This window comes from Mercurialis annua, linkage group LG4, assembly GCF_937616625.2.
Source record: "Mercurialis annua linkage group LG4, ddMerAnnu1.2, whole genome shotgun sequence".
Taxonomy (NCBI): Eukaryota; Viridiplantae; Streptophyta; class Magnoliopsida; order Malpighiales; family Euphorbiaceae; genus Mercurialis; species Mercurialis annua.
The window spans coordinates 34,339,366-34,367,102 of record NC_065573.1 but is presented as its reverse complement, the minus strand read 5'-3'; the positions used below and the strand labels follow the sequence as shown (position 1 = coordinate 34,367,102).

Sequence of the window (27,737 nt, the reverse complement as noted above, 5' to 3'; positions counted from 1 at the left end):
GTCAAAGCTAATAGTAGCTGCATTCTCAATTAACTTTAGTTTTAAACTGAACTAAAAATAGAGATAAAAAGGAATTGATAAATAAAAGTGTGATGACCTAAAAAAATCAAAATCTTCGTGATTTTTAATTATCTTAATTAAAAAAACTAATACTCTCAATTTTAATCCGATTTGATTTTTTTTTTATCAAGGTTATGATTTAATTGAAACATTTAAGTGAGGAAAGCTTCTTTATACAAAAGCAATTGAATCACCAGTGTAGTTAATACATTTACATTGATGGCAACAGGAAATTAAGTATGAAGTGATACTCTTAACTTCAAATTGCCAGTTAGTTTCTGATCTGAAAACTCTGTAGTTTTCTACTGATGCACGCGATTGATGAGCATCCATGGAGGCATCTGTGTTGCATTAGGCTGAGACTGAACTACTGCTTCCTGATCCGTTTCGTTCATGAATTCCCGTGTCTGTAGATTTTCTCTGTTGCTGCACCAGTGTAGTTAACCAAATAAAATTAACCCTGGCCAAACACTATTCTCTAACAAATAAATATTTTAAAAGAAGGATTTTATTTACTATCACACCTGACATTTAAAGATGGAACGAATAGCATTGGCGGCTGCTGTGGTGGTGGTGGTGGCAGCATGAAGGCCGATGAGCTCCGACAGAGATTTTGTTGCTCCCATTGTTCACACTCAGTTAATGTGTTATCATTTTCCTTGAGCTATGCATATTATTTTTGATCCAATACAGTCAGCTATTCTCAGAAGCCATGTGATGGAGTATATGGAATATAGAAAAGTAGAGGAGTTACCTGTTTGGCTAGCATGTTATTTTGATCATGTAATGATCTTTCCTGTAATCAGCTTTTGTGTTAGATAGAGACATTTACTGAAATATGAGTTGACAATAAACTAAACCGAATTTGTCGGATCATTTGATTATTCAGTTTGATCGGTTTTTGTTACACTTGCGTGTAATAGAGAATGCAGAAAACAAACGTCACATAAACAAAGATTTTGGCAGTAGAAGCAGGAATTGAATGTTACCTTCTTCTGCAGGTTGGAAATAGATTCATGATAAAGTTGGTTCTGCAAAATTAATCCCATAATTAATCGACATATAAAGTTCAAAATTAGTGTCACCGAAATATTAAGAGTTAAGGGTCAATCTGTTCTCTAAACTTAATTGCAAGTCATGGTCAAATAATGACTCACTTTTGGTCATTTTGATCAATTAAGTAATTTTTGGGTCAAAGTAAGTACAAACTTAAATAATATAAACAAAGTCAAGAACTCGTATGAGTCGTATGACCAAATTTTATTCTTAATTGATCTAAAATTTTATAGTAATATTGTCCTTTATTAATAAAAGATGGTTAAAAGTGAGTTATTTGGCACCGAGGTTACAAGTTGAGAAAACCGGATTTGCTTAAAAACGTTACCTTTCTCGATCGCACACGCTTAAGAGCAGTGTCAATCTGCTGTTCCAATTGCTGGAGTTCTCTTAGACTCATTGGATCCAAATCTTCTCCTGCATAATTCCTATATATTTAAAATAAATTGATCAGCATATATATTTAAATTAAATAAATGTTTGGAAGAGATAAGAGTGATAGTATATAAGTACCTTAAACTTCTTTGTAAGACCTCAATTTTAGACATGAGCTTAGGATATTCCAAACCCCAATTTCCCTATATAATAATACCATTTAGTATATACTAGGCCATAATTTGACAATAGTTTCAAAATTATTAGTAATAATGCACCTGTTGTTGATCAGATTCATTTGGATCAACTTGTCTTTCTGCATATGAACATCTTTCATATCTTTCCAAGATTGCTTCCATACTGCAACAAACAGTCAATTCAACAATTCTTAACTAATACTATCTGACGCATAATTTAAGAAATCAAGTGCCCTTAATTTTTTTTAATTATTCCAAATATTTAGTAAAGCAAAGATTTTTAAAAGAGAGATATTTGTAAATGATGTATATATAAAACGTTAATGTATATAGTAAAAAAGAAGAAGCAAGTGTGGCCAAAATGTCATCATCAGCTATAACCCTAAATCCAACGGCAATAGCACCATGAATGAAGGCATACCCTAAGGAATATAGTAAAAATAAATATAATTTTTAATTATGGTTCAACTCTCAGCAGAACCTTTAATCATAATCCTCTACCTTCACTGGTTTTATAACCAACAAAATGGTTCACAACGTTTTATTTGTAATATTTTGATAACTAAACTAATATTTTTTAGAAATAAGAGGTTACCAGCTCGTTTCATAATGATTTTTGATTTACATCGGACATTACCAGGTGTAGGTAACAAGCCTGCAACCATGCCACTAAAACTTAGAGGAAATTAGACTCAGCACTTGATTATCAAAAATAATTCCAAAAATACTTGAGCATCTTTTTTTTTTTTTGTCAACACTTGATCCCACCTTTTTATTTCATCTAGCACTTGATTCCACCTTTTTATTTCATCCAGCACTTGATTTCACCTTTTTATTTCATCCAACACTTAACCCAATCTTTTTATTTTGTCCAACATTTAACTTCATTTTTTTATTCATCCAACATTTAACTCCATTTTTTAAGACTTAGAATTTAGATTTTAGAATTTTAAGGGTTTAGGGTTTATGATTTTAGGGTTAGGGTTTAGCATGATTTAGGGTTTAGGGTTTAAGATTTAGGATATAGGGTTTAGCATGATTTAGGGTTTAGGGTTTAGCATAATTTAGGGTTTAGGGTTTAAGATTTAGAATTTAGGATTTAGGGTTTAGCATGTTTTAGGGTTTAAAGTTTGGAATTTAGGGTTCAGGGTTTAGCATGATTTAGGGTTTAGGGTTTAGTATGATTTAGGGTTTAGAAAAATAAGATTTTAAGTGTTAGGTTTAATGTTTTTATTAAATCAAGTGCTAGGTGCAATTTATTTTCTTTTGTAAGTATTGTCCGCAAATAAAAACGAACATAAGTATTTTTGAGATTATTTTAACAAAATCAAGTATTTTTCAACTTTTCCCTAAAACTTAATTTGAAATGGAAGGGTAACCTTTCGTTAAAAGTTTGTAGTTCGCTAACCGCAAATTTTTTGATAATGTCAAAAAAAATTGAAAAAAAATGTACGGCTTCATATAGATCAAATGTTTATAAAACGGTTATCAAATTATTATTATATTAAAGTTTACTGATTTCTGCTTAGCTGTATATTTTTGACTCGTCCACATTAACGTCTCGTAACTGTTTTGAAATTTGGTAATTATTATATAATTATTTTATATTTTGATAACTGTTTTTTTTAAAATACAGTTCGGTGGTCATTTTATAACATCTTATAATTCGATAACCGTTTTGTAAAAAGATCGATATACAACTATAGTTATGTTACTGCAGAAACATTTTACCCGTTAATAAATGGAGAATTAAAAAGAATAAAAACATTAGTATAAAATTATTTAAATTTAGCCATACAAGTTTAAATTTTCTCTTTCCTTCCATTGTAGTAAATATAAAAAATAGCCATTAGTAAGAACATCTTTAATTTAAATCCTCGCATTATACTCATTTGACAAAATAAATAACAAATCTTCCAATTTTTAATTAATTTCTCTTATTAAGTTTTAACCGATATTCCAATTTTACATAATTTGCCTAAATCAACCCCCTAAATGAGTACAAATTATACTTCACTTTATTTATGCAAGATCTCTCCAGCAATTATGGGCTATCCAAATACCTCTTGTCATTTTGAAATTGAAACATCCTTTTCTTATAGATTGTTAAGCTAAGAAAGAAAGAAAAAAGGAAACGAAACAAGGAAGACTTGCATGATTTCATGAGTTCATTTCTCAAAATGTGCAAAACCCTACCTTGGAACACACGCCAAATTTACAGTATTATACCTCAAATTACAGTATTCAGAATTGCATATTTTTAGAACACACGCCTTATATAGAATTGAATTGACATTTCTCTCTTATTGTTGTTTCTTCTCATTTTAATAAAATTAAAACAATTAATCTCTCCACTATATTCATCATTTCATTTGACTTTGAGGAAACTTAAAATAATGTCATTATTGTTCTTCTTCTCATAAAGCCATGGAATTGATCTTTAATTTTGTTTTTGGTTCTCCCTTAGTCTTAAAATTAATTTACTTTTCCAAATAGTTTTTCTGTTGCAACATTGAAATTACTCTTTCCTCTTTTTTGGTCTGTTAAATCTAAGATTAGTGGATTCATTATTTCACTAGCTCAACTCTAAGTTTTCAAATATTAAATCATATATGACATTCTAAAAGTGTCATCTCATTGTCGAGACCAGTTCAAAAACCTCATAGATAATACACTAGAAAAAATATATAAAAACACTCATGAGAAACAAGAGTTATGAGTCAAGTAACATAATAAAATTAAATCAAAACAAACTTATCTATCCATAATTTTAGCATTTTTGGCAAATAAACCATAATTTTAATATATTTTTCAATTTAGTCCATTATTTTTTTGATTTCTGCTAAATATACCCTTAACTTATTTGAAACTGACGTGACGTGATATTGTATGAACAATTAGGCTAAATTTTATCCACATAAACGTACAACATAACACTATATCAACTCCAAACAATTCATAGATATTTTTAACAAGAATCGAAGTGACAATATTTAAAGATCATAGTATATTTTACAAATGGATGAAAGTTGTTGATAGATAAATTCATTTTACCTAAAATTAATAACTTCATCCCAAATACTAATTATTTTCATTTACAAAGTAATTTCACTCCCGTATATTTATTAGATATGGAAATACTCTATCTTTGATACGGAAAATTCATTTACATGGATTATGTTCATCACGTCATTTATGGACAAAGTCAATAAATTTTCTAATTAGTTTTACCACATTATTATAATTAAGGATTGGAATTCTCTCAAGTTCATTTTGAACTTGAGGGGGTCATGTTCACGATCTACACCGTTCATTATAATGACTTTTTCTAGCTATGAATTAATGAAGAGAATCTACACAAGTATATTTTCCCTTCAACACTACATAATCTAATAATATTTGTGGAAATCTTAAATAACTACCTTAAAAGGCATTGCTATGCATCATTGAGGCTAACAACAATGAATCCCAAATCCTAGATTAGAAAATCAGACGCAAATGAACATCAAGCCCCATGCCATGACACAAAGCTCTAGACGTACCTCTTTAATAGGACCATACTACTGAACCCCTTTCTACAAACAAGTTTTGATTTCGCTCATATAAAACATAAGCATCGATTCAGTATACTATTTAATTAACAGTGCTACGACTAAAGGTAGGAACTGATCATATACAGAGACATTAACCCTGAAAAAATATTTACGTAATTGAATATTCAACTTCTTATCTGATTGATTTTTATGACAGTGTACTACTATATATGTTACAGCTTTTCTTGCAAAAAACAGAAATGACCTTACAGACAAGAAAAAGAAGATCTACATATATAAGCAATACGCATAGTTTTATATATAAGAACAGACAAGGAATATGACAGATAGTCATGAAAGCATTTATATTACAGAAATGTCAACATTAATAACATGATTAATAATTAAGGTTCTGCTCATTAACCTACAGAAATGTGCTTAAACCCATTTTCTTGTTTGTTTTTGTTCTTTTTCTTTCAAGTAAAACTAAAGATAAACATGAAATCAAGTTTATAATTCAAATTTAAACTTAGACATGCAAATAAGAATGAAGTATATATAAAAAGAAAAACCTGGAATCAGTGGAGTATTCAAAGAGTTTTCCTTTAGTAGAGAAAACAATGAGGGCAACATCAGCTTCACAAAGAACTGAGATCTCATGAGCTTTCTTGAGCAGACCACTTCTTCTCTTAGAGAAGGTCACTTGTCTGCTGATCTTGTTTTCGATTCGCTTCAGCTCAACCCTACCTCTACCCATTATTCTCACTCTTTTAAATTTCTGATTGCAAGTTATTCAAGAACCCAATTCAAGAAACAGAATATGAAGAACCCTAGCTAGCTATACCATTGCTAAATTTGGTGATGTTTTTCAAGAAAAGCAAGAAGAAAGAAAAAAAAAAGGGTAAAAAGAAAGAATTGTAAATTGTAAGGTATTATGGGAAAGTTTCTATTTTAGTGAAGGTGAGGTTTTTGCTTTCTTGTTTTTGTATGAACCAAATTAGGTTTTAGGTCTGTGGTGACTATATATGGGAAAAGAAAATAATTAAAAGGGTAAGATGGGAAAGTGGTGGTTTTAGAAAACCAGAAGTGGTATTCCAAGGATTTGCTGTCGAGTTGTGATTGGAGGAGAGGATGAGAATAAGGAGATGACAGGAGGGATTAAGGGAGTCCGTACGAGGATAAGTTGTCAGTGGCTCAGTGGGGAACATTGCGAGCGATGGGTCTTTGGTGACGGCGCTTTTTTATTTTGACTCACTGCTATTTCTACCCATTGTTTTACCAATCGAATTAGAGGAAGCATTGATTCATAATTCAATCCAATCTTTCAATATTTTTATTAAATTTTGAGTTTTATACTGGTTTAATTTGTTTAAATCTTAGTCAAATTTTAATCTAATTAAATTTACAAATTTTGACGTTATTCTAGAATTGAGCGACATATTAATGATATTGTATTAAAAAGTTTCTATTTGTATATATTGGTAGTGTGTTGCATACATGTAATTTTTTTTGTTATATTTGTGGCTTTTATTTGTTTCATCGGTTGCATTATGAATGTACATATGATTTATGACATAGAAGCTGCAAAATTAACAACAGTTTTTATTTTGTTATATCATTTAAAAGTCCAATTTTATGTTTATATGTTGAAATAAGAAAATATTAGCGAGAAAGAGATGAAAACATAGAGACCTAAACAAAAATAACCTCCACATTTGTCATAATCTAAACAAAATAGTTTTTTATTTATATTTTTGTCTTTCTATTCAATTTTGATTTTAGTCAATTAAATCAAAAAAAAATTAATTTATTTTTAGCATAAATATAAATATAAATTATACTTTATGAAATTGAATGCTTTTTCAATTTAATTTTGTTTAAATTATTACATTCATAATAAAATAACTTTTATTTGTACAAATTAAAAAAAAAAAAGTTCGCAGACTAAATTGAACAATAAAATTTTCGGTTAATTTTTTTAATTTAGTCGACCAACAACATAATTGGACGGGTGATTTAAATTGTTAACAGAAATAAAAATAGAAAATCATATCGTTTAACTTAAAAAAATAAAAATAAAAGTATAAACTATATTATATATGAAGACCTAATAATAATTTGTTTTAAAAATTATAGCTTAAATCTTAAATCTATATGTATTCTTTGAGCTGAAATAAACTTTATTAGAATTAAAGCAAATTTTGACGAAATTGGTTGATTCTTCATCTCAATGGGAGTTTCACACCAACATATTTAGGCATCAATCATATGCTTTGAAAACTAAATTAAGACGGGAATGAAAAACACCAAACATGTGTTTGTCCTTTTGGGAACACAAGTTATCTACTCAAGTTGCAATGGAGCAATAGGGTCCATATATATTCAAAAATTAGTCATAATCAAAGTGATAACTGTTTATAATTAAATTTTAATATTTATATTTGAGATATCTTCCGCTACCCATTATCTATACTTACGTTATTGTTTTTTCGTTTAATAAAGTATAATTATTAATTAAAAATTATTAAAAAAATCATTAAAATTAAAATAATAAATAAAATAAATTATTTTGTTAAAATAATTATTAAAATTATAATACTTACTAACTAAAATAAACTATTATATTAAAATAATTATTTAGAGTACTAATTAAAATAGACTAATTTAGCAATTCAATAATTACTATTTAATTATTTTTTAATTATATAAAATTCTAAATAAAAACTATTCCAATAAATTACCATTTTAATATATTTTCTATTTTCTATTAAAATTTTCTATAAATATAAAATTCGAGTATCAATTAAAAAATTTAAACCAATAAAATAATATTATTTGATAATTTGTTGAGCCATAATACTAGGCACGTGTGAAAAAAGTGACACTAGTAATTAAAAAACTATAATTTATTAATCACATTGCAATAATTAATTAAGCCCGTTATTTGGATTTTAGGGAGTACTTATCTTAAAGCATTTCCAATGCGGTGTAATTTTTTATGCTAAATTTAGCATGAAAAAGTACTGAAATACTTTTAACATAGCATTTAAATTTTATCTCTAATGCGAAATGTTAAAAAAGTGTTATAACTATTTTTACGATAATGATGATTTAATTTCTTTATTTAATATTTTTTAATCATATATTTAATATTTTTTGATATTTTTTTTTCATAATATATGATATAACAATGAGTTCTTTTAATAGAATTTATAAAGAAAATCGGCAAATTAAATAAAGATAAATTAAAAATAATTTTTTATTATGTTGAAATGTTGTTTACTATTAAAAAAAGTAATCGTTCAAAATTGTAAAAATAAATAAAGAAACATAAAATTCAAAATAAAAGGTTTTTTTATATACTTGTTAAAACAATAAATGTAAAAAAATAACAGTGATAAAACTGTAATTTATAATAAATTATTATTGGTTGTTAAAATTTAGCAGCAAATTATTATTGGTTGTAATTTATGTTGAAATGTTCTCCAACGTGGATGAGCATATATACTGCTCCTCGTCTGACGAGCAATTTTCGGCAGGAGTCTATTTGGCGGCGGTTTTCGATTGATTAGTTTTAGGTGTATTAGAATAATTAATTTTAATTAGGTTTAAATTAAAATTTTAATTGTGGTTAATTAGAATTAATTAGTATAATTAGCAATTTCACTCTTTTTAGGGTGTTTTTGTATTAGAAGAGCTGATTTGAGCTAAAAATACAAGTTACTGGTTGATTTGTAAAAAAAACAGAGAAAATGATTATTTGATATTTTATGTCAATTTATTTAATATTTTATACCAAGTTGAGAGGGTGAATTGGTCCTTTATTCATTCATTATTTAGCGACAGAAAGTTAGAGCCTGACTTGATATCGCAATCCAAGTAAGCTATAAGGCAGGCTTTCATGTGCAAATTGTTAATATATATATTTAATTAGTGGTCCGGACCTAAATTATATACAGAACAAATAGATTTATATTTTGGATTGCTTAATGTAATTCTTTCTTTTTCAATTTGGATGGCAAGATTTTAATAATTTAATGAAAGTGGACTCTTTTAATATCTTATAATAAGAAAACTTCTATTTTTATACATAATTTTTGTACCTTCACTTGCCATATAAACAGGGACCATAATGCACATTCAACTATCCCTATGACTATAATACTTCCATTATAATTACATCGTACGACATTATACCTATCTCAATGGCAAATTGGGACCATTTTTCACCAATAAGATATAAGAAAAAAAATAGATTAAAGGACAATTGGGACCATTTCTAATGCTCAAAGATCCAAAAGAATTGAAGATTAAATAATAGAAATAATAAAAGTTTGGAGGAAGAGGAGGAGAAGAGAGGAGAATAAACAAATAAAAAGATAACACTTTTTTTCTATTGAGTATAATATTTTTAACATAAATTATTGTTTCGATCAGACATGTTTCTCGATAACACATTTTACATTTGAATTCAGATCTATTCCTATCATGTCTGTAAAATAGGAAGATTTCTTTATTTTGTCACTAAATTGAGAAGACAACTTGTATCAAATAATTATAATAGTTTATTCAAGGTTATATGAGATTTTTTGTAATTGAAAAGAGCAATTTTCATAGTTTATGAATATATTTTTTGAAATTAGGAATATTTACATTTGATCCTAAACATCATTAAAGGAATTTATATAGAAGGTTGATTAAAGTAAAATTCTTTTAGGAATATATTTAAATGTTATATATATATAATGTCAATTTTTTTGGTAAAGAAAATTGGATAAAATGTCAGTTTTTTTAAAGGAATAGAACAATTGTAGTACGCACCATAGACATCCAACAAAAATGAGATTCCAATATTAGATGCACCCACGATATTGGGTGGTGAAAATAGTTTTGAGATCTCAATATATATATACTATGTAATAGAAAAAAAAAATGATTGGTGGTGTATGAACTTTTCAATATATTCTATTTGAATACCGTAACGTCTATTCTTTTAAATAAGTGTTTCAATTTTTTATTAAAAGTATATCAGATGAGTACTTTTAGCCATTTTTGATCACCAGACGACTAATAGAAAAAAAATTGCTAATATAATTTTCAATTTTAATGTCAAAAGAAAAATAATTCACTCTTACAAAAAATTGCTATTAATAGTTTGCTAATATGATGTGAAACTAAATTAATACATATATTAGTTTTGCATTTTTAGCACAACGCTGATTTAAAAATAGTTCAGAACACTTATTTGATATAATTTTAAAAAATTGAAATACTAATTTTAAAGAAATAAATTTTTATATATTTAGATAGAAGATTTAAGAAAGATCAAACACCACCTGTGTAATTTTTCTATATAATACAAGAACAGCTTTAATGATATGCTTTATTCTGAAGAATATTTTTAAATAAATAAAGAGTATAACTAAGTGTTCAATTAATTGTTCAATGGACTCTATAGATTTAGAGATGATAGTGTTTGAGAATAAAAAGAAGGCTTACCCTCTGGGGAAAAAATCTCATCTTTTATTTGCATTTTCACATTGTAAAATCATTATATATATCGAAATTACGATATTTTATTTTCAATTACACCCTTAAATATTAAAATTTACATCTTTTATTTTCAAATACATTATTAAGCATTAAATTGATTTTTTTTTCAATACTCCAAATTTTAATAAATATTTAAAGTGGTCCTCGTAGTTAGAATTAAAATAAAAAAAATCATCTTTCTTAAATTTTTGAAAATTAATAATATTTTTTTAGTAAATATAAATCAATTAAATATATTACTAAACAACTTTAAAAAAATTATATAATTTTTTTAAATATAAAACAAAATACCCGTAATTTTAACTTAAATAAACAAAAAAATTAACCCAACCCAATCTAACCCATACTGCCCAATCAACCTAACAACCGACCAAACCGCCGCCGCCCTCTAATCATTGTCGGAAAATTTTGCGGTCATCCACGGGGTGAAGAACAGAGAAAGAAAAAAAAAGAGAAAAATAAGGATGTAGAAGTATCATATATTAGGGGAATAAAAATACTAATAAGTTAAATTTAATTGGATGTACAAGTAAAAACAATAGAAAAATGAGAATTTTTTTTAAAAAAAAAATTAAATATTAGATACAAATTAATTTAAACAAGGAGTCTCTTGCGAGAGAAATTCTTAAGTAGACTCAGTCTATCACGTCATCCGTGAACTAAACCTATCATATTATGACACGTCATTAAAATAATGACATTATCGTAATATTCCTATTCAAAAGTGTAAATAAGTAATAAACAAAATTTCGATAGTGCCATTATTTTAATAACGTGTCATAATGTGATAGGTTAGTTCACGGATGACGTGGTAGACTGAGTCTACCTAAAAATCTCTCCTCTTGCGAACAGAAACTGCATGTAAATAGCCCATTTTGCCTAAATGCACAAATCCAGTATCGTTTTCGGTTTAGAGATTTGTCAATTCTTCATTGCAAAGCTCCAATCTTTTGTATGACTGTCCTCAACTTTGGGCTTTTTGTAGCACAAAGTTGGAATTGTTTGGGACTCTATTTCCCAATACAGAAAACTAGAAAAGAACTGATTAATATTTTCTTGCCAAAATCAATAGAGAAATTGCACTTCTGAAACATACTCACCAAAGTTGGTGAGCAATTTTGAAAATTTTCTATATCAAAATGACATCTTCAGATTTTATTTTTCTTATTTGATTTTCAAGAGGAAACATAACCAAAAAGAGCAATTAGAAGACAAAAGTAGATTTCAAATAGAAGAGATCAAGAGATAGATAATTCATTCTTGTGAAGTTGTAATTTATTCAACATAAGGCTAATTATGTCAAAGGCCACTACTTTTAAAGACTTTAGAAAATAGAAAATAATACTTTGGAGTGAAACTAAATCAATTTGGAAAGAAGTATTTATATATACTCTATCCTATATTTCTGTAAAACGTCATCTGAGCCAATGATATTTCACCATCTCACTAAAATGATGTTAATTAGCTTTTTCACGAATGATATGGGAACAAAGTATATTTAAAAATTTATAAAATTTGAATTGACCCTAGAGAAATTTGTACATAGATTTTGTCGAGCACATAATCTACGAACAAATATAAGTGAATATGCAAATCTGTAATAAATTAAATTAAATTATTTTCATTATTTTAATAATATGATATAATATATTAACTTTGTTCATGGATGGCCTATTCAGATAGGCTATCTAAGTACTAATCAGAGAGAATGTTTTAAGTTCAGAACACAATTAGGCATTAGCAGCTTAGTTAGGAATATAATGACAAAATAAGGTGTTAATAATGCTAATTAATCACATTATTGAGAGCATATATAAAGTTAACAGAAGACAAGAATAATTAAACTGATAGCAAAGAACTATGAAACATAATGCTAAGGTTTGAAGAGCAGGGATAAATGTGATAAGTTTTTGCAACATTTATGAAATTACATGCCTTTTTGAGTTCAAGGGCAAAAAGGTTCGACAAACCTTATGAAATGAAGATTCATATGCTCTTGAAATAATTTACATATTGCCAAACATTAAGAAGAAAAAGCATATGAGCACAATAGTCTTATGAGCAAAACTCAAAGCATCCATCCTGGGATGAACCCACTCACTGTCTGCGCATGGGTTGTGGCTGTCATCTGGTCTGAAACTACATTGTTGTACCTGTAAATATGTATCCAACAAGAGTGTGCATTCCGTTCAAATCGAATCAAAATTTTAATTATCATTTTCAGTTTGGAGTATGGATATTAGTTGAGTTGGAGTCTTACCCTATTTGCAGTGTGGGATTGCAATCTAAATGATGAAATAACTCCTGAGGTTGATGATGGTGATGATGCTGCTGCTGCTGATGCCCATATGACATACTTTGCTCACCTTCTTCCCATGATGATCGAAGGGCTGTAGTACTTATTTCATCCAGCTGCCACCCATAACCAATTATTAGTAATTTTTAAGCAAAGGTAATTGATCAATGTAGCATGGAAATAGAAATGCTAAAATGAAAAACACTGAAATGAGAACTACAAATACAAAACATTAGTCATAAATATAAAGATTTTAAGTTTTAAAAGCATTTTCGTTTTTGAAAATGGTAACCAAATTCTAAAACGTAGCACTCGAAAAGTTTCCATGTACAATAGCAGTTCTTAAATAACAAGCCTAAACCTTTTAAGACAAGAAATCAATTTGAAGTAGAGGCAGGAAAATAATTATACCTTTATTGTTAAAGCTCTATTAGCTTCCAGCAACAATTGTTCCTGTTTCCAAAACAACAGTCGGTGAGAACAAGAAACAACATTAAAGTAAGCACTTTCAAATTTCATACCTTGTTTTGAAGATCTGAAAGCTGGTCAAGCATAAACTGAGTCTGTAAAGCACATTATTCAAAGAATATCAAACAATCTTACAAGAAATACATTGGTTTGTCCTAGCTAACAATAAATGAAAACTCGAAAATAAAATATCGTTCATCGAAACAAATAAAAAGAACTTGAAAATATCATAAAATAAAAATAAAAAACTACTACTAGGTTGCAGGGTTTAGTGGTGCATGAGTATCTGATTTATGGTGGATCACTCTCATATGAGCAAATGAGTTCATAAAAATAGTAGAATTTGAGTTACCTTGGTGGACCGGACTAGCTTAAGTGATGACTCCAACTGACGCTCAAGCTGCTCGAGCTCCTTAGTATTAAGAGGCCCTAATTCCTCTCCAAGTAAGTTCCTTCAGCACCAAGGAAAAAGTTTTTTATGAATCAAAATTTGTCAAACTAATTCGTAGCAAAGCGGTATTGATGTATCTCAAGTTTGTTACCTCTGAGTTCGTTGTAGCGACTCGAATCTAGTTTTCAGTTTCAAGTACTCCCTATAGCTGCTCTGCTCACACCAAATAGAAAAAATTAAATGAAGACAACACCTCCAAATCCAACAATGCACACATAGTAATGTAATGTTAAATCTCTCTATTCTTGTACTGTGCTGATCTATGTAATACGAACACGAAAAAAGTGTTGAGACGGAAAACAGCGGAACATATTTAATTTTCTATAAGAATCAATTATAAACATAGACTTTTCAAATTTTTATGAAATTTCTGGAAAAGAAAATATAATTCTAAATATTTGGATTCGAAAAGTTTTCATGCAATATACATGCTAACATGCAGCATCACTCCATGGACATTGACATATATGAAGACAGAAACTTAGAGTTAAGGATATACCTCAAGCTCCTTGGCAGGCTTATTGACTTCCACTGCACCATAACTACACTTTTGATACCTATCCAGGCTCTTGAGCATGCTGAAATTAAGATAATAATTAAAAAGAGTAAATAAAATAGTCTTTGTCAGCGTACTCACCTAAGAAATTTTACAAATTAAACATCACATCTCAAATAATTAATCTCTAATAAACATTTATGTTAATACTTTCAAACAGTGTATTTGACAAACTAGTCATAATTGTGGATAGATAAAACTATTTTTCCAATAAGATATTATTACACTTTCATCCTCTTACTTGTTATAGCTAGCCCTTCACCAGCTCATGTATACATAGGTATTATATAGTGACCAAATCTTTTTTGTTTGTTTTTGACTCTCTTTTCGGTTATCAAACAGCATATTTTGTCCTATCATTTCTTTTCCTACACTCTATACCTATATATGCTAACTTTCATTATAAGGTTGAATATGTTTCTAGTTTTTTCTATATAAAAGAAATCCTTTACAATGGGACTCATAAAATAAAGGATTAGTACTTTTTTTTTGGCAAAATGTCTTTAAAAACTCTCACCTTTTAACCATTTTTTAATTATATCATAATCTTGTAAAGATCGCCACTTTCGTCCCAATTTCCACCTTTCTTTTCCAAATTTTGATGATATATAGATTTTTCCTTGCTCTAGGTTAATCATCCAAAACTTTCTAAAGAACTGTTATTACTAATTCAAGAAACCCCATTCAAACAAACCTCATTTTTAACCTATTAAAAAACTATTATTTAGATGGGATTTTGTGAATCCATTCTCCTATTATATTCACTATCTTATATATGTGAAATGTAGTCTTGTGAGTATGGATCTACAATACATGAATCCAATCTATTATTTAATGGAACTAAATTTATGTCTGTAAGTGTATAATATATGAACTTATTTTATTCATAATTACTAGTACTTTTGAAAACCTACATGTGAACCCTTATTAGTCAAAGAAATGAATCTTTTAATGTATCAAGGAAAAAAAAAGCCAATGTAATGCATGGGATTTCAGCTCTAAGCATGATACTAGGGAAAATATAGCTCTATATCAATGAAAGCAAAGCAGGTACAGATTAATATATATACTTTCATTTCATGCAATAGCAAAAGTTGAATACTTGGAAATAGCTTGTAAACTGATGAAAACATAACCAAATCCTTCCAAGTCCTTTATTGGACGAAACTATATTTGTTTGAAGGAATGGAACATCTAGGGGAGGTTTGGTATCCAAGGAAATGGGGATAAAAGAGAATTCTTATTCCATATTTTGATTTGATACACTAACTTATTAATAATACGTTCAGAAAAATTATTAAAAGTTAGTCATTAATTTAAAAAAAAAATACGGTATTTTAAAATTAAAATTTTTTATTTGAATTTTAATTCTTTGTGATTCCAAATATTTTCCTAGGATATAGGAGGATTACCTAACCTTAACTGAAAGCCATGGATAAGGAGACAGATGCAAAAGAGAAAGAACTAGATAACTAAGAATCCAACACAAAGCTTAAGATTGTTCATATAATATGTTTATAAAAAAAATGTTCAAAATATGCTTATCAGAAAAATGTTCAAAATATGCTTAATAAATGTCAAATCAATCAAATTGCTCATCCAAACAGACATTCATAAGATAGCCCTAAACAAAGATACTAAAGTAACAAATCCTAGGCAGACAGATATGAGAGCTGACATAAATATAAATGCCTATCATGCAATATCAACTTTTCGCATCTAACAATTGAAAAATTGACCGGGGAAGTAAATCATAGTTGTTATGAACTGTATTTACTCCTTCAAGCTATTAATTTCATCACTCGATTCTCATGAGAGTAAAGTTAGTTTACTATGTAAAATTATGAATCTTCCATTTGATAATGTGACGCATAGCATAACTAGATTAAATTAATCTCCAATGAATAGATCATATCAATTGGTGATATTTTAATTGGAAATATTAACTTAATTATATAATATGACACATCATTAATAAAAGTTCATAATTATATGTCAGATTTGTCTGAACAAACACTATGTATTAGAAAAAAAAATTAGATTGATTTTGTCTACAACATCGTCTATGAACATAGTCTATTATATTATAATATATTATTAAAATGATAATCTTAATACATTTTATTCATTAAATTGATTACATACATTTAACTTTTGAATTTTTCATGCACCCGATTGTTGAAAATACATGTTGTAGTTAACTTTGTGGTTTCATATACATGATGCATTTTTTATAAAAAGGATAAAATAAAAAATCAATCAAATGCATGCAAAAGAAGCATGTCTCTAACAAAGATAAATTTTAAATTAATAATGCTAATAAATCCCAGAAAAGGTGACAAATGAGGCCATAGTCTATTATTTAATTCTAATAAGGACAGCACTTATTTAATCAATCAAAGCAGCTGTATGTGTACGGATTCCAGGAACAAGGGTGAATCTTCTATGCCTGGTGGATAACGTTTTTTGATATGACTATGTTCTCAGGCTTTTATGAATTCCTTCAATTGACACTTGGATTTTAACATGTCATCAAGACAATATACTGTCCTTCAAGATACAATGCTATGACCAAGATTTTCCATGGAAAAGTAGACAGAAGCAGCACAATCTTTAACCGAACACACAATTAATTAAGGACACAGAACAAGTTCATTAGTTTTCTTTATTTTCAAGAGAGATAGATTAAAAGGCAGATGAGAAATGATCAGCAATGAACCATGTTTTTTCTGTAATTAGATCAAGATTGTGAAGCTAATAACATCACAATTCTACCAAAAAATCTACTTAATTTATGGCACAAACTAATAAACAAGTAAAGATCTTCAAGTGAATAAACAAAAAGACTAAAAATTTGATGCAGATCTCATAAAGAAATGATTAGATGCAACAGATCAAACAAGAAAACCTAATTGACCATCAAAATATCACAACAAATAGCAATCAAGAAACACCAAATGAGATATAGTAAAACTGAAGTTTAAATCTAGATCAAACTCATCAAAGCTTCAAAATTTATGATCATGTAAGCTTGCTAACACTCAAGAACACAAATCAAGAATAAAAGTACAGAAGCAAGCAGATCCCAACAAAAAGAAAAGATAAAAAGGGTAAGATGATCATACTTAGAAATGCTACTAAACTCATAGAGCTTGCCACGGTTAGAGAAGATAATAAGAGCCACCTCAGCATCACAAAGAACAGATAACTCATAAGCTTTCTTCAGCAGCCCATTTCTTCTCTTTGCAAATGTTACTTGTCTGTTTATCTTGTTCTCTATCCTCTTCAATTCCACTCTTCCCCTTCCCATAATTAATTTCCAATTACTAATCAAACCCACCAAAAATATTCAACTTCTCTCTCTAAAGACTCAATATTTATCTGAATTATGTACTTATAATTTGGTGTTCTTCTCTTAGAAACAAAAGGATCTCTCTTTCTTGAGTCACTACTCAAATGTTAACTAAAAACATGAAAAACCAAGAGAAAGTTAGATTCTTTCTTTGTAGAAAACAAACCCTAAATAGAGAGAGAAATAAAGATTGTATTTTTATTTTTATTTTTTGTATTTGATGTGATAAAATAAAAATAAAAAGATTAAAATTTTTAACCTTAATCTTCTTACATTACATTTACATCAGCTGTAGCAGTGAATGTGAAATGCAGCTTAGCTTAGGGTTGGGTTTGGTTTTGTTCTTCTTTGTTTTAGTTTCATGTTGAGTTTACTGTTCATTTCTAACTAGTGTGTTGTGTTCTCACGTGATTGGTGTGGGGTGTGATTCACGCGCTGTGTATTGTTTACGTGTCGTGCTGTCGACAAGAGGAAATGGGGAATGGGTGATACGTAGGTAGATTGAGAGTGTTTATTTTCTGGCGGATGAAAGTTAGAGCTCTTTTATTTCCCGTTGTCTTTAGAGAAGCATCAGAACGTCGTCACCTACCTTAAAATGGTTCAAAACGTGTCCGTCATTTATTGGATTACGTAAATGTCACTGATTAATCCGCTCTTTTTTAATAATCTTAGCGGATTAAATTTTGGTACTATTTTCTCCATAAATTTTAAAAATTTATTGTTTTCCTCTCATGTTTAATTTTCTTTAATTAAAATCCTCATTTATAAAAAGGTTTTAGTTGTATAAATTTTAAACATAAAAAAGATGGATTTTTTAAAATTTATGAAAAAAGAAATATTTCAAATCTAAATTCATGAAGATAATAGTATTATCTTTTTATTTTTTAATATTTATTGTTTTACTTTCTTATGATAATAGTGATAGACCTATAAGAGAATAATATGCTTTTCTTTTAATATACCTTTATCCAAAACTTAAATTTTCTGTAAATATATAGTTTATAATATTAATTCCTTTTAGTTTTGATTTTGCTATTTTCTCTGATTCATAAATATAGATTATTTTATACTTTTGTGATTACAATTTTAAAGTAATCTAAATTTAATTGTTCTCTTTTACTCTTCATCAAAATACTAACACTATAACATTAATTATAACATACTGCTAGTCCTTTTGTAGTACAGTGGTAGTAGCCACATGCATTTTGCTAAGATGTCTCATGTTCGAGCCTTACTCCCCCCTCCTTAATTATTAAAAAAAAATATTTGTAATGAAGGTTTAAATTTATAATATTAAATTTTCAATATAAAAAAATTGAAATGTATGCATTATAAATTATTCCAAATCTTCATAAATAGCCTTTTGACATTATTACAATTTTCTAAAATTCCCATTAGTATCAGTTCGTACAGTTTTCTAAACAAACAAAAATTAATTTTAATTAATAAAAAATCATATTATATGATCCTCAATGGTGTTGTTGCAAATCTAAATATTTACGTAAAATCGTGACGTTAAAATTAATAAACTCTGAAATATATAAAGGATAATAAATTGATTTCTGATATATTTTTAAGTATATTGTTCCCTCTGAAGAATCTTACAACCTATTAAGACATAAAAACATCACTTGATTATCTGGTTTCAATACTTAATTAAGTGAAAAAAATATAGGACATATACCATTTCTAAAAACAATTGATAGATTCTTTAAAAAAAAAAACTGATAGATCATTTCAATAGTTCAATCAAAATATAATCCGCAAAAAAAAAAAAAAAAAGTATAAAAAATTAGAAATTCGGTATATGTTTTAAGTTGACTAAGAACAAATTCACATTTACATCTTTTTAGATAAGAAATAAAACCATTGACATGTGAAAATATTTATTATCATGATGACTTGCCTTAAGACTCAAATAAAAAAGATAAATATTCTCTGTGTGTCTGGTTGATTTTTGACCATCTACAGTGAAGTTCTGGACTAATCACATGTTAATTGTGCAGCTATTTTTTTTTTTGCTTAATGACTTAAAAATAAAAACTAATATTTGTTTTGAGGTTTATTATTTCAACAAAATCTTTTGAAAAGGCTAATTTTATACATTTAGCTCGCTTGTATTTGATCCTCCTCGATCATTAAAAATCTTCAGAAAGACTATTTCAAAATGCGAATTTCGGAATACTCTTATGAATTATTGTGGATTTTCGTGGGTAGTTCTGTATTCTGTCGATTAATTCCTTCTTTATTGGCATTCAAATGGAAGGAGATGTTATAAGAATTTGTGTTTATCGATCTGGCTTTTTTGTGTTGAGAAATTTGAAAATCTCATAACAAAAGGGTATTCAGAAATGGAAGTTTGGATATTGATTCGCTTCCCATATCTAGCATTCAAAAGGCAATGCGGATACTATCAATTTTCTTACTCGGGAATATAAGTTTTTAAAAGTTGAGATTTTTTGTTATTCTAATACTTTTAGCTGTAGCTTGGCGCTAAAACTCTAGATGTATCGTCTTTATTGTCACGTCTTGTGACTTTAATCTATTATCTCATTCATTTAAAATAAAAAATGTTTGTTGCATTTCAAAGGAACAAACTCACGTACGATTCACAAACTCTTGTCTAGGTGGGTGAGCTATCCTGCCAACTAAACTAGCTAGAGGCTCGTGGAGAGCCTATCCACTCGGTGAGATGCAAACTAAATCCTCGCAAACACTAAAATCTTCCGAGAGAAGTGGACTCTTTTTCAGCGGTGTTTGTTATATTTTGAAGGATCGAACACATGTATGATTTACGAGGTCTTGATTTAGCAGATCTGCTATCAGCTAGATCATGCACGGTTCTTACTTGTGCAACTAACCAATGAATTATAACTCAAATGATATAAACGCTAGACAACATTATGCTAGATCGTGAATTCAATTCCTCCCACAAACACTCTCTTTTCCCACTTTAAAAAAGAAATGAAAATTGTGCAACTATTTTTTAACAAGGCACATACTTTGTTTAGTTGAACAGAATATATACTCTAGAAATCAATCGATAATAGGTTTATAATTTTATATCATAGTTAGAGCACTAGATTTGATATCATTAATCTAATCAAATAGATAGGGAATTAGGACATGTGCAATTGTGCATTTTTTATTCTTTAGGTCTATGCAATGAACTACTTTGGCCATTTTTGTTGGTTAAAATTCACAATTTATTGGGATCATCATCCATTTCAATCACATATGCTATGATTCTGAACTGTGAAATACCAATAAATTTTAAGTTACATACAAAAAGAAATTATAATGATTCACTTCTTTTTAGGAAAAAAGGATGTAAAATTTTCATGACTTTATATGTTAATCTCCATTTATTAAAAAAAAGACTTAATCATTAAAAAAAAATCGTTAAATTTTTACAATCTTCAATTTTAGCCTATATTTAATTTCAATTTCAAGTGTAGTCATTTATTTCAAAAAGGTTAAAATACACCCTTTATATCGCTTCATATTGTTCTAATTTGCCTTTTTATCATCAAGAATTACAAATGTTAACTGTATATTCGAATTTTTTTTATTCTGATTTAAACATATGATTACAGTTAAAATGGAAAATTAAAAATGAGCTAAAGTTGAAAAATTTGAAAATATGGACTATAAACAAAAAAAAAATTGGAGTATTTTTCAATGGTCAAATCTAAGAAAGCCTATTTCACATAATGGGTTTTTTTTCAGAGGTAAGAAATTTCAATTTTAATATTCTTTAATAAAATATTGAAACTTGATTTTTTTTCAAGACATTTTCAAAGTGCGTCATTTACATCATATTAGCATATTAAAAAAAATCAATTGCTCTGAAAGTTGATAGAAAATTATCTATGCAAAATGCAAATTATAATACAAAATTTAATACCGAAAAAAAAAACATTGATACCTTCAAAATATTGTATGAAAATATATAATTAGATCATCTGATACTGATTAAATCTATATCCAGGATTGAATAAATTTAGTTCCTCGGGTTTGAAATATGTTACACATACAAAACATAGCATATGCTAAAACATTAACCGCACAAGAAAGTGTATTAATCGGAACCGTCGATTTCAATTTCAAACCGGCGTTTTCGATTCCGGACCACGTATTTCTTAAAGTTTATACTTTAAATAATATTTTACTATATATGTATAATTATTACTATATCATACTATATTTAATTATAACATATACAATTGTATATATAGAAAAAAGAATCATTCATATATTTTAATTTGTTATTCTTTTTAAACAATAGCTATTAGTTTTATTCTATTTTTATAGTAATATATGACTATTTTCGCCATTTATGAATAATCAATCAATAATCCTAATTTATGATAAATTAAATGGATTTTTTAATTTTAAGTATAAATGATTGCTTATATTAAGTTTTATCTTTATTTCGTTTTACGTATTTTTAATTTAATTTATATGAAATATCTTTTTAAAATTTTCAAACCGGCAAGAAATGAAACCGCCTGGTTCCAAACCGGCCTATAACCAATCAAAGGGCAATGTAAGGCTGGTTCAAATATTTTTTGAACGGTTAATCAGCAGTTTTGAATGTGTGAACCGGCAGTTCCGAATAAAACTGCCGGTTTATGAATCGTGGCCACTCCTAGTTAGATTATCTGCATTAATGTAGATGTGTGCATCAATATATATATATATATATATATATATATATATATATATATATAGCCTAGCCATTAGAAATGGCCCGGTCAAAACCGGTATGAAAAAGTAAGCAATATTAAATTTAAATTTTAGTTTTTCTTTTTATAATCAAACCAGCTTGTATCTGAACCAAATCCGGACAGTTTCATTTAGGTCGGAACTGTGAACCATCGGTTCCAAACCGAAACCGGTGGTTCTATAACTGTGGCAAATGTTATTAATTCATATATTTCTGTATTTGCAAGGTGCATGAGGGTGTCAACTTGTATAGTGAAGTAATTCAGTACTAAAATAAGCAATCAATTGAGACGCATTACATCCTATTCGTGTACATATATGTGGTCCTCATAGCTAGGGATGGTTGGTCTCCATTCATTTGGTTATGTCAACTGTGCTTTTTCTACCATTTTCGCCAAAACATTTACCAAATTGAAACTGTTTCACATATATTTTTCCCTATTTTTACTACTAATTATACACTTGTACATAAACTTTACCTTCAAAAGAAAATCACACTAATATTAATAGTTCTTATTGGCTTTTTGTTTGGAAAATGTAATTCTTTATTTTTACCAACTCATTGATTAATTTGATCTAATAAAGGAACAAAAATATGGCAAATAATAGCGAGAGTTTCACAGACAAATTACTAAAATTTATAAAATGAACACTAATAATTTATTTAAGTCCGTCGTATCAGTTTAATTACCAGTAGAAGCAATGCATCTAATACATCGATGGAATTTGTAGAAGATACTATTATTCATCATTTTCTTTGTAGGTTCCCTTTATATTTTAATGCATTGAATTGTTCTATCAAGTGCTAAAAAAAGGCATGAAAAAATAAATGCTAGAAAAAGTAAAAAGGACCTGAAAAATAGAAATACAATCACCAGAAAATAACTCTAAAATTTCCAACTCAAGAATCGCAATTTCACCCCATTTACTTTGATTTCATAAAATATTATGTACCAGTATAGCTTAGATTTTTAAAAAAATTATGTGTACGTTATATTTACTTTAAGTACAACAAAAAAATTCAATTCTTGAAAATTTAAGAAAAATAGTACTAAATCTTAAAGGCAGAAGATAATCTTATGCAGAAGATAATATCTTTCTCTTATTTTCTGTGTTTGAAAGGCAACAGATTATCCATATCACATACTCCCTCCATTCTGAAATAGTTGTCGCTTTAGCCATTTTCACACAAATTAAGAAATCAATAAATATGTCTAAAATTATAAGTATCTTTACTAAATTAGCCCTTCTTGAAACTTGTTAACATTAATTAGTATGACTCTTTATTTGTATTTTGTATGATCTTTCAATGAATTGATGAGGGATATATGTGGAAAAATAGCAATAAATGCTTTCTTGGTTTTCTAAAGTGACAAGTATTATGGAACAAAAAAATTCTCCTAAAGCGACAACTATTTCAGAATGGAGGGAGTAATTAAGTTCAAGACGACGGATTATCTCTAAACCTAGTCCAATGGACACGTGTCAACATCATAACCAGTAGCTTATGTACCTTCCCAAAGGGATATGAGTCCAACTTGGCCAACCCGGCCCGTCAGACAGTAAAACTATCACAGTCACTACGTGGCAGCTTTCTATACGTTCATTTGAACAGTGCCAGGTGATACAAACGGTCACCGTACAGTGGCTGTCACGGCATAGTATCTGAACAGTGATTTGCCCTAGATATCCACGTGTCAGGATAAGACAGCGGTAGTATGGACGTCAGCTGGGTATTGGTGGTAATTGCAGAGTTGACGATTGTCGGACGCGTGCTGGGTAAAGCTACTGTACAATTATTGGGCTGTTTAATTTTGGCCCTTCTAATTGTTTCCACTTTCCACCTTTTGATTGTGCTTTACTTAGTGATTAATATGATTTGACATGCTAATTCAAAATCTATTTAATATCTTTTTGGTAAATTGAACTCTTACAAATTAAAAGAGATTTCCCATCAATCTTTTTGGAAATATCATGAGTCAATTCATAAGTATCTATATAGAGCAAAGAAATACAGTTAAAATTTTAGGTTTAAAATATTTTTAAAAACAATAAAAATTATTACTATTTGATAAGTTTATGTACAATTAAATCCTTTATATTCTATCTTAAGTTAGTTTTCCTAAACGATTCAACATGAATACTAAAATTTAAAATCATAAGGAAATGTATTGTAAAACTTTTAAATAATATGTATTGTAACACTTTTAAATTTAAATTGAAATCGAAATTATAGTTTGCGATAAAATGACAACTTTGGTACCGATATAGCTAAATGTGAAATATAATATTATATGGCGGCCGTGCAAAATTTAAGAAGACATTATATTATACATAGGTTCTTACATAGTAAACGAATTTGAAGTTAGATTACTTTTTCTATCTCATTTAAAAAGTAGTACTAAAAGTTTAAATAATTTCTTTTAATGCAACATATTAAAAACGACAATGTAATTTGACAAGGTATATATAACTTACGAGTGTTTATCCCATGCAACCGTTGCGCCACGTCATTTTTACATCAAGCCAATGAGCATTTGCGATAGGGAATTTTTTAATTATTACTTATTTTTTTTATCATTCAATTTTCCACATGGCTAACGCATAATTGGTTTGTTGCACAAATGACATGGCGCAACGGTTGTGTGCAATAATTTTTCATAACTTATTCCTTTTATTTAGACTATTTAGAAGTCTAAAAGAGGTGCATTTAAACATAAGGGTAGAGACAGATTTGAAAGGATAAAAAACATGAATTTGTGCTTTGTCTAAGTTAGATGCCACCCTATTGGAAGCTTGGCAGCAGAGTTGGTAGTTCCTATGAAATCATAAAGTTTCAAAGATGCCAACCTTGCTTTCATGTCTACTAACTTAGCCCAGCTATCCTCTAATAAAGTCTACCATTTCACATCTAACAATTTTGCCAAGATAGGATATGATTTTAATCTCTTAAACTATTGAATATGAAAAATACTGACTTTTAAATTTTTAGTAGAATAAATTGGTGAACAATTAAAAATATAAAAATTTAATTTGAATTTCTTGATTAGAATGTAAATGAAAAAGAAAAAAAATGGAGTTGTTAGGCATTATGCGCGTTGGATAAAGGGATGTATGCTCTTTTTTCTTTCATGTCTCTATTCGAACAATATCGTTTTGGCCATAAAATTGTAAAATAATAAAGAATTAAAAGATGAAGCAGTTTTAGCCCCTAAAAAACTAAAATTGATTACTCTTGACAAAATGAACAACCTTTTAAAATATAATTTCATTATCTATTTTTTACTGAATTTTCATCAGTATTTTAATTGCAACATATAATGTTAGAACAGCCCAAATTAATAAACGTGCTTCAGAATTATTTTGATTATCTATTTGCTGAGATAAAATTTGATTTATAGTATTGCAAAAACTAAAAAAAACTTTTTATAATATTTCCTGTTTATTTTTTGATTGATAATCATTTGAATTTGATATATTTTATTAGAGAAAATTGTTTTTTAACAAGACAAAAAGTTTAATTTTAAACTATTTTAATTTACAATATATCTTAAAATGTAAGAGTGAGGAAGCAAAAATAGGTGGATGTTTCAAAATAGAATAGCTAAAAAAACTTAATAGCAATCAAGAAAATTTAACAACAAAAAATCAACACAGCGTCAATGAAAATTATCTATTTACTATATTTCTCGTTGAGTTTGATATGTTAATAGAAAATGTTGGTTTGAGAGAAAATAGAAGATTAGACTTGTCAATCAAGTAAGTAGAGTTTAGTTAGTTGAGAGAAAATTGGAAATTTAAAACTAAATTGTTGAATATAGAATAGAGTTTTTTGTGTCTTTTTATATATTTTTTCTCATGCAATTTATTTCTTTCGGTCATTATGATGCAGTTGCTGAGACGGATATTGGGTTCATGGAGGAAAGAGAGTGGAAAGTGGCGTAATGACAGTTTTATAATTCTATCAAAGTTGGAGTTGTGCGATTTGGGCTGTTCCTGATCCTAAATCTATTAAAAACAGCCCAACAATCGATACTCATAAACTTCGTTCATGATATGTCACTTTTGGGCCGAATTCCATCATCTGGGCCTCTAAAATGGCAATTTTTGATTATGTCAGATTTTTAGACTTATTAATATTTCATTTCATGTCCAGTTTAGGGTTTTAATCTGTTTTAATATTTAAACCACTTTATGAATCAATAACGACAGCTTGGGGAGACAATTGTTGTGTATTTTCCATTCGTTCTTGATATTCTTGTAATCAACAATTATTAAAATTATCTTTATTTATTCGTGACTTCCGCTACATCACATTACTATGAAGCAATCGAAAAAGCGCCAGATTGCTGCTGCAGCAAATACTCGAAAAAATTTAGTTAAATCATCACCCTCGTCATTGTCGTCATTAAGTGATGATCTAACAAGCCTCTCTAATCAAGAACAAAATAATTGTACCGAAAATCGAAGAGCCTACGATTCTACGGAGCCATCAACTTCTCAGTCAGATTCAAAAGTAACTGATGCCGATGGTTATACGGAGCTATCAACTTATCGGCCAGAATCAGAAAAGAGCGAAGCTTACTTAAGAAATCGACGGGCGTATGAAATATATCTGATGACTAATAAAGACAACAAGGTTGTGAACTTGAATCCTGTGATATCTATTGATAGATTGCTGGTGTTTTCCCTCCTGCATGGACCAATTTGATCAGAGATTATCAGTCTCCTTCTACATTATCTAATTTATGATTCCAGGCTGTCGTTTGATTCCTTCTGAAAGTAGTTCCATATAAATTACTTTTGTCAGTTTATCATTCTATCGAGTAGGAGCCGATATGGAGGCTCGAGCCTGGGATCTATCCCACCTCTAGAAATAAGCTAGCTGTTGTATCTACAGCTTTATAGTATTTACAATTTTATGTTTTGTTTTCTGAGTTGAACCGTTCTGATGTAATTTAGTTGATTCATTACTTGTGTTGTTTAAGTTTTTCTTTTCTATGTCAATTTGATATCTGTGTAGCACATAAACGAAATTGTTGAATTGTAGAGACGAAAAAACCGGCGAAGACTAAAGTATATTACAGTTTCAGAGTTTCACAAGCATTTCCG

General features: G+C 28.4%; 2 protein-coding genes across 2 annotated transcripts; both read right to left on the bottom strand.

Annotated features, from left to right (window-relative positions):
* Nucleotides 1-217: 217 nt before the first annotated feature.
* Nucleotides 218-6,306, bottom strand: LOC126679319 (truncated transcription factor CAULIFLOWER A-like). Its single transcript, XM_050374317.2, has 8 exons — nt 5,794-6,306; nt 1,770-1,851; nt 1,630-1,694; nt 1,445-1,544; nt 1,050-1,091; nt 815-856; nt 585-724; nt 218-486 (listed from the first exon to the last, which is right to left on the bottom strand). Exons 1-8 carry the CDS (start codon nt 5,976-5,978, stop codon nt 363-365), a joined length of 780 nt encoding a protein of 259 aa, XP_050230274.1. The 5' UTR covers nt 5,979-6,306; the 3' UTR covers nt 218-362.
* A 6,362-nt stretch (nt 6,307-12,668) lies between these two features.
* On the bottom strand, nt 12,669-18,063 carry LOC126676540 (agamous-like MADS-box protein MADS2). Its single transcript, XM_050370761.2, has 8 exons — nt 17,671-18,063; nt 14,489-14,567; nt 14,081-14,142; nt 13,891-13,990; nt 13,592-13,633; nt 13,482-13,523; nt 13,035-13,186; nt 12,669-12,927 (listed from the first exon to the last, which is right to left on the bottom strand). The coding sequence occupies exons 1-8, from the start codon at nt 17,853-17,855 to the stop codon at nt 12,843-12,845; spliced, it is 747 nt and encodes a 248-aa protein (XP_050226718.1). The 5' UTR covers nt 17,856-18,063; the 3' UTR covers nt 12,669-12,842.
* Nucleotides 18,064-27,737: the final 9,674 nt, after the last annotated feature.

Excerpts from the sequence above, each read along its gene's own strand:
- LOC126679319 (XM_050374317.2), bottom strand. The coding sequence starts at position 5,978 with ATGGGTAGAGGTAGGGTTGAGCTGAAGCGAATCGAAAACAAGATCAGC. Across the intron at positions 1,092-1,444 it reads AGCGTGTGCGATCGAGAAAG|AACCAACTTTATCATGAATC; the intron begins GTAACGTTTTTA and ends TTAATTTTGCAG. Across the intron at positions 487-584 it reads GTTCCATCTTTAAATGTCAG|CAACAGAGAAAATCTACAGA; the intron begins GTGTGATAGTAA and ends ACACTGGTGCAG.
- LOC126676540 (XM_050370761.2), bottom strand. The coding sequence starts at position 17,855 with ATGGGAAGGGGAAGAGTGGAATTGAAGAGGATAGAGAACAAGATAAAC. Across the intron at positions 14,143-14,488 it reads AGCCTGCCAAGGAGCTTGAG|AGCAGCTATAGGGAGTACTT; the intron begins GTATATCCTTAA and ends TGGTGTGAGCAG. Across the intron at positions 12,928-13,034 it reads AATCCCACACTGCAAATAGG|GTACAACAATGTAGTTTCAG; the intron begins GTAAGACTCCAA and ends ACATATTTACAG.